Source organism: Python bivittatus, unplaced genomic scaffold, assembly GCF_059951505.1.
Source record: "Python bivittatus isolate LINGU-HERP-01145 unplaced genomic scaffold, Pbiv_v1 ctg000190_np1212, whole genome shotgun sequence".
Taxonomy (NCBI): domain Eukaryota; kingdom Metazoa; phylum Chordata; class Lepidosauria; order Squamata; family Pythonidae; genus Python; species Python bivittatus.
This window is the reverse complement of record NW_028277042.1, coordinates 21,526,007-21,538,443: the sequence shown is the minus strand read 5'-3', so window position 1 is coordinate 21,538,443 and position 12,437 is coordinate 21,526,007. Positions and strand designations below refer to the sequence as shown.

Genomic DNA, 12,437 nt, shown 5'->3' with positions numbered 1-12,437 from the left:
TGACCCCCAACCGCCCCCCACGCTGCAAGCACGGAGCTCCTCCTGGGCGGGATCGGCGCCAGTCCTGCACTTACGGCTGCTGGGTGCCGCTGGGAACCCTCGCTGGTCTTTCTCCCACCCGACCAGCAGCGGAAGGCTTGCCTATCCCTGAGGTCGTAGCTTGGGCCAACCTGCCCTAAACTGATGCTGTGGGTTAATCAGGCCTCTCCCAATACCATCACTTTGGACAATCAGTTTGCACTCTTGAATCTCCAGCATTTTACCGCCACCTTGGCTGCTGACGCCATGAGACGACACTAGCCTCAGTTCTGCTGCCATTTTTAAAACCCTGCAGCTCATTCGCCCAGTGCCACTGCTGCTCGTGAAGGTCTGGGGTTGTAAGAGGGCTCCAGGGAAGCAGGTGAGGCTCCTAACTTGGAACTTCTTCGTAGAAGAGGTTAAGAGAGGTTGGCGGACAGCTCTGATGTCCTGCATATCGCATGTCTTTTCTGAGGCGTCACCTTTGTGAAATGAGGAAATTCATGCTTCCAACTGTTTATGAGGCAGTTACTGCAGGACATGCCTCCAGGGCAGGGTCGACATCCCATTCATCCTTTTTGGGCCCTCCCTGCAAGCTGAAAGGAAAGGGGTCTTGGACTCTGGCCTTTGGGGGCCTCTCAGACTATAGGCCTTTCTGGCTCAAATATTGCCTACATCAGCCCCCCGCTTTCTGATGGACTACATTTCCCATCATTGTGGCTCAGGGAATATGAAAATTGCAGTCTGGCAGTGTTAGAGAGTTCAAGTAGTGGCTCTTCAGGCATTCAGAGTCAGCGGGCAGGTGCCAGCATTCTGGGACTTCTCCTCTCAGGGCTGCTGGATTCTGAGGGCTCCAAAGCTGTTCCTGCAAGGCTGGCCAAGCAGCTGAGGGACGTGAGGGGGTGGGATCCTCTTCTGGGATGCCTTCGGGGGGAGGCTGTGGCTCCCCAGGCGCAGAGCAAAGACGCCGTCCTGTGGGCTAGTTGCTGGTGGAAGGAAGGGGTTCTGCAACTGCTCAGAGACTTCTCTTGCAACGGGGCAGGGGAATCCCAGCCAAGACTGCATGAACTGGGATAAAAGTGGGCTTCGGGGCTCTTGCCCCAAGAAGAGGAGGGAGGGAAGGGGCAGTAGTTTCCACCCCATGTCCCAGGGTCCTCCTGGCGCCATAGATGCTGTGCTGCCATGCCCTCCCCGGGTGCTGCTGAGGCTGGCTGAAGAGAGACCAAGGAAAGGTCTCTCTCTGCTCTCCTGCCTGAAGGGGAGAGCGAGTGGTCTTCAAGTTGCAAGCAGGCAGAACCCCTTTCGCCACCCTCCAGGATCCCAGAGGCACCCTCAGGGTCCTGGCCTCTGCCAACTTCAGCTCATTTTCCCCAGGCAAGGCATCCTGCACCCCACCCACTGCTAAATTCTTGGGAAAGCCACAAGGACATGGCTCTCCAAAAAGGCATTTTGGGACAAGTAAGACCACACTACCTCTGAATGCTAGCACCTTATATTCATCGTAATTGTACTGATTTTTATTTTTATTAGTGTCTTTGGCAGTGGAGTAGCATAGCAGCTGCAGTAATAAATACACAATAAATAATAAATACACTTTATAGATGCCTCCTTATAGGTGGAAATCTCCAGCCTCTGCTTGCACGAAGTCAAGGCACCTTTTCTCTACCACATCTACAATAAGAGAATCAACAACATCAGCAGCCAATCTTATAAAGCCAAACAAGAAAAGATTAATGCAGAGGAAGCCTTTTAAATACTTCCAATCAGCATGTAAGTGGTAACTATAATTGTTTTCTTGCAGGCGTTGTTACTCTGCGGGCTTCAAGGCGTGAGACCTCATGGCCTTCAGCTTTGCTCGACACCTTCAGCTGCCCCGTACTTGGAATCCCATCTCTAGTAAACCGGGCAGGAGTTTCATAGGCCAGGGTAGGAAACGGATGAGGTCTGAGAGAAGCAATCAAGACTGACAGGCAGGCAAGCAGACGCAAACAGCAGCTTTTGCAGTGTTCTCCCCATCCAGAGATTAGGTCTTAGTCCTCAACCACAGGCCATCTCTCCCCGGCAAGGCTTGTCTCAGGCTGCAGGTAGCCCCTACCGCCCCCGCTAGCCAGGGCAGCTGGTCTGGGAGGCGCAGGAGGAGGGTGCCAGCTACCCCAGGCAGGCCGGGGGTGAAGCCTCTGCCCAGCCAGGGACAGTCTCCTTGCTCTGCAGGGCAGCTGCCTGAGATAGATGGGTTTCATTAACCACCTTATTGCTCCATCCATCCTTCCTTCATGAGGCTCGGCGCCTGAGGATGCTTTTGGTGCTGGCTCACTGCTAATGGTCAATTTGCCATCTTCATTTAAGCCTTGCCATTCCCAAAGGTGCAGCTTCGTGAACTGACACAGCTGGTTGCCCAGAGCAAAAGAAAAACAATATTGTCACACAGCACAGTGTCAATGCCTTCCGACAGATGTTTTCGTACTCCGCCTTTCAGCCCAGAGAGAAGCGCTCTAAAATCAGCAGCAATGCAACCCCCCCCCGTGCTCCAGTGGGTTCCCCACCTGCACCTGCCTGGCAAGCCCTTCCTCTTCCCAGAATGGGCCCCTCCCCTCTAATTTAAAGGGGCAAGGAACCAGATCTTGCCTTAACATGTTAATATTTTCCTGGCATTTGCATAGCCCACAATGGGGCTGAAGTTTTAATTTCAGGTTTGGGAGGAAGGAGGAGTGCAGAGAGCCATCATTTTAAAATGGGTCTTTAAAGCAGAAAGAACACCAAGTGATGATTTATAGGCACAGAAGAGTTAAAATACATTGACAGACATTATTGGCTTTGGACCCCCCCACCCAAAAAAAGTCAGCAAACCCAACTCAGAGCCTTGGATGAGCTCTCTATGGGCTCAATGAGCCGGGTGGGATTCTGTTCATTTCAGGAACCATATTTTGAACTGAAACATCCCACTACTGAGAAACGCCAGCTTCAGACCCGAGTATTTTATCTGTTCAGCCACAGCAGATCGCAGTGAGTCACTCCTCAACAGTGCTCTTGCTATTGTGCATGCTGCACGTTATTTTTTTTCCTTTTCCCGAACAAAACAGGTATGATGCATAACGGAAGGTTTGTCAGTCTGCAACCTTGCTTTTAGTGTTTACAGCCATGAACTCCGTCATCTGAAGGTCATTCCTGAATTCACAGGTTGTCCTCCAAAAAGCCTGCACGGCAGCACCTCTGGCGCAAACCCTTTCCCGCCCCCTTCTACACCTGCGATTACTTCCAGCGCATAACAGCATGGAAACACACGCCAATGCAATTGCGACATCACGCTTAAAGTAAGGGCGAGCGTTTGGACGGCTGCATCTTAATCATTGCAACTTGGATACCAACCCCAGCACGTAAAATGATGCACACACAGAGCATACGTAGATGCTTTTACCTCCTTATGGGACTCCTGGCCTTTTGTACGCAGGGGGGTTCTGCAGGGACGCAACGGAGAGGTGCAGGTTCTTCGCTGTCCCCAGAACCCTTGGAGGAAGGTGGATTCTGTTTGTGCTGCCAGAAGTAGTGGGTGTCCCAGCGCAGACCTGAAGCCCACTGACAGTAAACATGTTTTTCTAAGAGGGTTGTTGCCAGAGGAGCTGCTCGCTGTCAGGCTTGAGACACCCACCCGTTTTTACAACACCGCCGAGGCCCTCTCAGATGGCCTTTCCTGTCTCCTTTGCAGTTGCAGAGACCCAAAGCTGTGTTTAAACCTATCCAATCAGTGGTGTGAATTGGTCTACGACCTTGCCTAGGCAGGGGAGCAGCTAGATGACCCTCTTCAGACTCAACCAGTGATTGTTGGAGGGCTGACGATCCCAACTCCCAGCAGCTGGCAGCAGCAGCAGCAGACCACCTTGGGTTTGGAAGCTCAACAGGAGAGGCTCTGCCTGGTTAGGACACGGAGGCCCCTGGGAAATTCCCAGTTAGAAGACTAGCCTGAGAAAATGAAAGCCACCTGGGCAGAAGACAAAGGCAAGCCACGTCCACGTGGCTGCTAAGAGAGCCACCTTGATGGCTCTGGAGAGAACCCTGGCATCATGCTCAGTTCAAGAGCATCTTTGCAATTCTAGGGAGCCCCAGCAGCTTCTCACTCCACCATGGCAGAGAAGGCTGGGCTCCCAGGGCCTATGCCAAGGAATTGGCAGGGCGTTGGCCTAATTAATGTGCTCAGTCAAAAGGAAGTCATTTGCTAATTAAATGAGAGTTAACAAGAGTCTAGTAGCCAAAAAAGAATATGTGTGTGTGTGTGTGTGTGTGTGTGTGTGTGTGTAGAGGGGGAAGGAGAGCCTGGGAGCTGGGTGTTTCCATTGCGTGCTGAGCTGCCCCACAGGGTGGGGGGCTTGGAGGTGGTCAGGATAAGCAGCCTCCCTCCTGAGAAGCAATCCCCTCCCCAGGCCGCTGTGGCCTATAGAAAACAGAGGAGCTGATCAGCTTAACTGCGACGTTACTGAGGGTCTTTTGAGAGTCTCCTCAAAGATGCTTCTTTTTGCTGTTGGTGACAACTAACGGAAGCTGATGCGGCTCGGCCTTGCCAAGCAAAGGGCTGGCCCTGCTCCACCTGCGCCCCAGGGCACCGCTGCCGAATTAAGCCCCCCCCCCCCCCGCGCAGGGTCCCAGCAGATGCAGGCAGACAGTGAAAGTATCAACATGCCCACGATGGCCCAAGAGCCCATTGGCTGAAGAGAGCCCAGTCTTGGCCTCTCCTGGATGACATTTTGCTCTCTTATCCCTGCAGGGTCCCTGTGAGGTCGGCCATCACCCTTACCCGCTTTCAGACGAGGCGAGGCCGGGAACATGACGTCACGTAGAATCACCCATGAACTCAAGGCCCAAGTCCAGCTTCAGGCCTACATCTCAGAAGACATGTTCTTTCTCCTTCTGCCCAGCCCATCCTCCTTGGGTACTGGGCGTAGACCCTTTCCCACCTCAGCCCCCTGTAGATAAGCTTCTCTCTTGCACTCTGCCGGGGGCAGGATATACTTCCCGAACCAGCTTTGCTTTGTCGTATTGATTGGCAGGGCTTAGAGTCCACTCCAATCCTCCGACTCTGTATTGTACTAGAAGTCTTTCTGTGATTTTCTCCTGACAGCCAAGACACTTCCACTGGGATGCTGCCAAGGAATCTGAGCCCTGACCGATCCACGAGCTACGCTGGCTGTAGCTTTGCCACCCCCCCCCCGTCCATCCTCCTCCTCCTCCAGCTTATGTGCCTTGAGCACCACTAGAAAGGTTGGCCTATTTCAGCAGGACTCCTACATATTGCTAAATTACTCCGGTGACGTATCTTCACTGAAGGCAATTACAGGAATTCTGCAAAACTTCAGGAGTCTGACAGCTCCTTTTCTGACTAAACAATCTGATTAAAAGGTAGCAGCTTTCGTGAGTTGCAGCTCCTGCCTTTTAATCACATTGGTTGGTTGGAAAAGAAGCCACCCGAAATCCAGAGACTAACATGGCTCTCCTATAAGGAATCCTGCAGGCAGCTCTGATTGCCACGTCTCAGAAAGCAGAGCCAGAAAAGGAGGCTGAGAACAGAACGGAACCAAGGAGCTGGAGCAGCTCCCTTAGAACAAACAGGGGCAGTTGAGGACCTTAGTTTAGAAGGGACACTTTCCCCCCAATTCTAGAACTGGGATTACTGAACAAAACTGATCAGGGGAGGACAGTGACCACTGCCAGAGGAAGCCTCCACCCGTCCAGCACCTTTCATGCTCCCGCTCAAACGAGGCACCGCCCAACGTCTTCCGAGCGGAAAGCCTTTGCCTATCAGGGTCACCTTCCTAGCAGGCGCACTGGGCTGAGAAGTCAGTTTGCACATATTTGAAGGTTTGCAGCTCTCACAAGCCAGGAAGGTGTAACTGGAGTAGCCACTTTCCCATCTGTGCTGACAGCCTGAGCAGCTGGTGCATGGAAACCTGGCTACTTTGTCAGAGCCCATTAAGAGCGCGCGTGCGGCAGATCTCAGAGGAAGTAGAATGTCCTGTCTCTAATGAGAACAGTTGGCAGCACTGGCTGCTTCCTGGGGAAGGCTTGGGAACACAGCCTCCAGCGCCAATTGCTTTGCAAGGCCTGCTGCTGACACGCATTGCCCAAGTCTGAAGAGCTCTCTTGTCCAAGGATTCTCCACCAAAGTTGTTGCTTCTAGCACAAAGGGGTCTAGCCAGTAAACTGCACAGAAAAAGGGATGCGTGCAAAGGAACGTATGCCAAGTTCAGGTGGCTGGGCAGATCGATCTGACCTGCTCTGCCATCTGCCTGTTGACACTGATTCTATACTAGCTGTCCCCTTCCCACCGAAAGCTTTAAAAAATTAATCAGGAAGGTATCTGCTTTGCACTTCTCTGCAAGGAAGTCTCTTGATGCTCTCTGAATGCATGGCAATTTGGCATTTTTGGGAGGGCACTCAGTTGGGGGAGGCTGCTGTGGAACACAGGGATGGCCCACTTTCAGGTCTTGAAATTCCCAAGCTACATTATAGGCTAGTATATTTCTGCACTGTAAATACCAGGGTTAGGGAGAGACCCCCCCCCACCCTTTCTGCATCAGAATCCTGAGGCATGTATTGAGCCAGGGATCTCCAGTAGAATTTGCTCTGCTAAACCGCAGCTAGAACAATGCAGCATGATGCATCAAGGAAGGGCCATTTGTACAGGAGCTCAGAATGTGAATGCAGTGCCAAAGGTCTGCTTCTCAGGTTTGGAGTTTCAACAACCCTTCCAGGGCTGTAAGTAGCGGGTCTCCTCCAGTAGCTGAACGAGTGCCAAGTGACTGCTGGGGAAGTCTCCAGCCTGACAGCTACTGCCCCCGTGCGGAGACTGGTGCCTCTGCAACCCTAACCGAGGCAAAAGACATTAGCATCTTATTAAATGGTGACAGATGTCCCAGCCTGGCTCGCCATCCCAAAACTTATCTGAAGCATAAATGTCATTCTCTTGGCTTATACCTTGTCAAGATCTACCTAGAGAAAACCATACAGCATATGCCCCAATCAGCTGCCCGCAATAAGGGCCCTGTATTGTTGAAAGATTAAGATGTTGGCAGGATTTCAAAGACCAAACACTTCCTAAGCAATCCGCCACCTCCGCTTCTACCAAGCAACTGGAGCGCTCATGCGTGCGCAGATCTGCCCAAGAGGCCCCAGCTCTGAGCAAGTGACCCTCCCCTTGCGTCCAAGGGCATTTCTCAGGACCGTCAACTAAGCCCAGCTTCTGACTGACTGACTCTGGTCACCGTTCCATCCTGCCAATGTAACGCACAAGAGGTGAAGGGGGCAGACCTCACTCAGGACAGTGAAAAGAAAAAACCCAACTCACCCACAAGACAAGAAACCGCAGAACTCCTAGCTGTGCATTCCCTCTGTGGCTGTCTGGATTCAGAAGACAAAACACAGATATGATAGGAAACACCTCCCCCAGGAAGCATCACTAGGTCCCACTTGGAAAAACTTCTACATTTATATAGAAAAGCATGAAGACAGCACCCCAAAACAATAATGTATGACTTTTCCTTTCTGATCCCTCGCAGGCTCCTCTTGAGTACACTGAAAATCTTATGTGACCCACCTGCACCCTGGACAAACAGCAGCCCATCCTTCCTCCTGTGTTGCTTTCAACACGCACGCCAGTGGCGGTACCTGTCCCATTTTGTTCCCAACCACCCAAATGATAAGGGCCCCAACTACCTGCAATTACCCAACTCAAAACTGCCAGTGACCCAAATGCTAGAACTGTCACAGTCCCTGCCCAGCCAGCGAGTGCCACACTGCCAGGCAGTGCGCAGAGGATGGTAAGGGCACCACACTTCTGAGGCAGCATTTCTATCCCCCCCTTTCCACTGCTGTATCCAAGCACAGGAGGACACCACACCATTCCAAATCTCTCCTCTTTTATTGTGCAGATCTGTCCAAGGAGTTTATTTCTTCTTCTCCACGTCCTGCTCTGCTGCTTCCTTGGCTCGTTTAGCCCGGATGCCAAAGAGCCGAGCGTTTGCCCTGGCCATGCGCAAAGTGGCAAAGGCCTTGAAGTTCTTCTCTTCTTCCGAGATAACCCGGGCTTTCTCCTTTTTGTATACCTATGAAAGGGGAGAACACAACGTCACACGCAGCATATACTAGGGTTCTTTTCTGCTTTGGACAGGTTATCAACTGCAGCTCAACCAGGACACTGGGCCTGGCTCTAGTAGCAGAATGTTCACGGTCCCATCAAGAAGTACCTAGTAGCAGGATTTTCCAGGCTCAGTCGTATTCAGCACTAAAACTCTCCAGAAAATATTTTTCTCCGCAACCCACGTGCTTCTAATTATGGTTTAAGATACTGAAAAGAAGCTGGCCAGCTGTCAACTACAGAGCTGCATACAGTTCTGATCATCACATCCCAATTAAGGAATCAGAGTCATGAAGGGAGACCAAATGAATTAAAGGGTTGGAATGGCAGCATGAGAATCAATGTAGAAAATGTCTTGTTTAGGGAAAAAATGAAAGGTGGAGGATGCGTGAAGGCAGGGCAAATATCTACAGAACTAAACAGGATGTGGAGAAAATGTATCTTCCAATGAATTAAACCCAGTGAAACTGTTTCTTCACACCAAGTATCATAACTTATGAATCTTAGTGCCACACTGAGGATATTTGCCTTATAGTTATCAAATGTGATTCGACAAATTCAAGGGGAAAGAGATGCCCGTTAACAGCTTCAAAGCATGATAAGGCTGTCACTTTCATATCCTGCCACCAGAAAATTTTCATTGTTTAAATACAACAAAAAACAGGCGAAACTTGAGTCCCTTGAATTCAGCACCAGCATAATAATGGCCAGGGGGAGCAAAAGCAGGGCAGGTCCCCTCTGTGCCCATTCCCTGGTGGTTCAGATTTGGAGCACAAGGAGTGCGACAGACAGCTGGAAGTAATGATTTGGCAACTTGCCCTTTCCAAGCTTCTGTGCACATTGTAATGCTTCGCTAACAGGCAAGAAGCCACCAGAGAATGTTCGCTTGGACTGTCCATTCAGCTGTTTATCTGCAATTTCAAGGAATAAGTCTACAGCACATGAAAAACCCATCCTCCCCCAAAAACACCCAAAGCAAAACTTCAAACTTCAGTTAAAAGCAGGAAACATCTACTGGCTAGCACCAAGTGTTTGACGAAAGATATGGCAAATGCAAGAATGAGGGTCACTCACGGTTTTGATGGGCATAACTGGTCCAGAGAGCTGTGTGGCCATCTTGAGTTCCTCTGCCTATAGGAATAAGGAAGGGAATAACGATAAGAGACCATGCTATTCCTCATCTGGACTGCAGAAAAACAGTTCGGTGAGGAACGACAGATGGTCCCTATTATGCGCACAATGTTTTTTTTTTTTTAAAAGAAAACATACACCCAGAAACTTGGGTAGTTGTCAAATCTCTTAAAATATTCATGTTCTTATTTGAAATCTCACAGCTTTTGGCACTATTGTCCCAAAACTTGCAAGAACTCAGGTGGAAATACAAAAAACAAGTGAGACTGGATTATTTCCCAAGATCGCAACTGTTTTACATTTTTTAAAAAAATATTGAATGTTGGAGCCCACTGACAACTTACGGGGAGGGGTGCTGCATTTGCTAGGACGTCTGCAGGAAGCCAACTGCTGGCCCATGGCTTATATGGGCTTTCAAAAGAGCTTCCGGTGATGATAAAGTAGCCCGTGTGGAAAAGGGGCTGGGAATCATCAGTGCAGGAGCCTCTTGGGACCAGCACCATTTGAGGTAAGTCCCCACTATTATTTACTAAGCAAGCCACAGTAACAAATTTCATCTAACAAATTAAGCCAAAAGTAAACCAACACATTATGGCTTAGTGCATGAATCGAGCTTGGGGGTCTCAAAGCTTCCAGCTTGGCAACTCAGATCTTCCTTCAAAAGCATGTTTTACATTTCACCTTGGCGCTGCCTCTTCTGCTCCAATACAAGCAAACGCTAGGCTTTCGGGTGAGGAACTAATTACGAGGTGAATCAACAATGGGCAATCCTGTTAACCGAAGAACAAGCTGCAGAGAACCATCAGCGCCAACAGAGGGAAGATCTATTGCGCCTCTTATTCTAGGTAGCACGTTTGACACCCAGATTTTAAATGCAAACTCCTACCAAAGTCAAGGCTGAGATTTTAACGTGCTTTACAACACTCTTTGCTCCAGCAAAGCTGCAGACAAAGAGGCTTCCAGACACAAACCCCGCACTTACTGCGCTGTCTCCTTTCTTGGGTGCAGAAGACTTCCGGGGAAAGAGGATGAGTTTGGAGCGATATTCCTTTAGCCGTTGGACGTTAGCTTGCAAGGCTTCGGTAGACCTGTTGCGGCGCCTGGGATCCACTGCAATACCAATTGTCCGGGCAAATTTCTTGTTGATACCAGCCATCTAAGGAGTTATTTCGAGAGAGGCCTCACATAAAGGTAAGCTCTGCATCGCTACTCCTGCTCCTTCTGGGGAGGCAGGACAGTCATCAACTGGAAAAGGGTTCAAAGCACCATCATCACGGAGATTACAGATATCTTGGGGTGTCATCATCTGACTGTAAAGCTCTCACAGACAGCAAATGGCTTACTGGGACTAAGATGAGAGAGACACTGGCAGGATCTTGCTTAGTTTATCAGAACCTAAAGCAAATTCTCTGAAAATACATACCTTGGCCTACCAAGAAAACTGGCCAAATGAGTTTCTAATATAAAAAGAAGCCTCAGCGTAGAACACCCCAGATTCTCAAGTACAGGCAAGACACCCCATTACGCTGTACCCCTACAGGCATTTCTCTCCCGCGCCTCCCCGTTTACTCACCCTTAGCTCTTCCAGGCTGAATCCTCTGCCAAAACGGACTTTTGTATGGTACCGTACAGTGGGGCACCGCACAATTGGTCTAACTGGCCCAGATACTGGGCGTGGGGCGATACGACGGGCTTTTGCCTGGCGGGCTTTTCTCCTGAGAGGGAAAAAGCAACAGAAAGGCATGCATCAAAACCTGCTTTTCCTCTCTGAAGATACGCTACAGCAAAATCATGCGAGGTGGTCACAACAAGGAGAAACAAGGCACTCCACTTTTTTGCGGGGGCTACAACCATCAGTTTTATGGGTTCAAAGGATCATCAATGCAGTACAGCGATTCCGGAGAATTCTCATCATCTGGCCGCAGCAACAAAGCCCCAAGGGCTTGTCCTTCGTATTATCGAAAGAGCCCTTGTCGTTTGCTGGAAATCACAGGAGCTCAGCGGGCTCTCGGACCTCACCTGCGGATCTTCCTGGCAGGCTGGTTAAACCATGTGGCCACTCGTCTTTGCCAATCCTTATGGAAATGGGGCTTCAAGATCATGCCATTCCGGCTGGGCGCCATGCCTGCTTAGATCCCTGAAAATACAAAACCGTCTGGGTTACGCTAAGCTCCTTCTGGATACCGTTTCAGCAGCAACTTCATCGCTGACAACATTTCACTTTTCCCCAGCAGCGGAAACTACTGATTTGAAACAGACAGACAGCGAGATGCATCAAACCCCTCTCAACCGACGCCCTGCCCAGGCGTTACGAAAGGCACTTCCAATCATTCCATTTCCACGTGCTTTGTTTTAAACCGAGGTTACACTGACGGGGAATGGATGCCACTCAGAGCTGGCTTCGACCGGCTGGAGCAGCTTACAGGCCTCTTAAACTGAACAAGCTGCCCTGCTGCCAATTACGGTCCCTTTAACACCGCGGACCCTCAAGTCTACTGAGCCCCCCCTTCACGCGGATCGCGGCTCCCGCAGAAGCCCCCACGCGGCTTTAACGGGGCAGCGCGTTACGAGGTAAACCCGAAAGCGGACCGGCGAGCGCGAGTGGGACGCCGGAATGCCGCGCTCTTCCGGGAGTTCCAGCCCCGCGCGAAGGCCCGGAGCGGCGCCCGAAACGCCGGGCCAGGCCTGCCGCACCCGGCCGCCGACCTCGGCTCTCGCCCCGTGGGGCAGCCGGGCTGGCAGCCTCGGAGGACGCGGGCCTTCCGCGGCCCGCCACCGAGAGCTCCCAACGGGGCAAGAGGCCCTTCGCTCCAAGCAACGGCTCCGCTTCTCGCCGCCGGAGCTCAGCCGCAAGGCCCTCCGGAGGCCGCTCGGCCGTCTCGGGGGTTGCCTCCGCAGCGCGGGAGGCGGATGGCGGCAGATGCGGCCCCGGGCGCCCCCCCAGCACGAGAACTCACCTCCCGGGAGAGAAAATGGCCGGCCGGAAAAAGAAAGAGGGGCGCGACGGACGCCGGGATATGTTGCCGTCGCCGCGTCCGAGGCGCCCCGGAAGTGGCGCCATTTCACCCCGGCCAATGCGCGCAGCGGAATTGCCAGTTCCCGTTTCCAGTCGCTTTGCCCCTCACAAAGATGGCGCCTAACTTAAAGGAGCCGTCCTCCCCCCCCC

General features: G+C 51.5%; 1 protein-coding gene and 1 non-coding gene across 2 annotated transcripts; both read right to left on the bottom strand.

Moving 5' to 3' along the window:
• Positions 1-7,905: 7,905 nt before the first annotated feature.
• On the bottom strand, positions 7,906-12,343 carry RPL13 (ribosomal protein L13). Its single transcript, XM_007432939.3, has 6 exons — positions 12,229-12,343; positions 11,291-11,408; positions 10,845-10,986; positions 10,254-10,427; positions 9,215-9,271; positions 7,906-8,108 (listed from the first exon to the last, which is right to left on the bottom strand). The coding sequence occupies exons 2-6, from the start codon at positions 11,392-11,394 to the stop codon at positions 7,950-7,952; spliced, it is 636 nt and encodes a 211-aa protein (XP_007433001.1). The 5' UTR covers positions 11,395-11,408; positions 12,229-12,343; the 3' UTR covers positions 7,906-7,949.
• Positions 11,107-11,184, bottom strand: LOC112541203 (small nucleolar RNA MBII-202). Its single transcript, XR_003085234.1, has one exon. It is a non-coding gene; the product is annotated as a small nucleolar RNA MBII-202 (small nucleolar RNA).
• Positions 12,344-12,437: the final 94 nt, after the last annotated feature.

Coding starts and splice junctions, on each gene's coding strand:
- RPL13 (XM_007432939.3), bottom strand. CDS start 11,394: ATGGCGCCCAGCCGGAATGGCATGATCTTGAAGCCCCATTTCCATAAG. Junction 10,987..11,290: donor CCTGCCAGGAAGATCCGCAG/GTGAGGTCCGAG, acceptor TTTCCCTCTCAG/GAGAAAAGCCCGCCAGGCAA. Junction 10,428..10,844: donor TCAGCCTGGAAGAGCTAAGG/GTGAGTAAACGG, acceptor ATAACTCCTTAG/ATGGCTGGTATCAACAAGAA.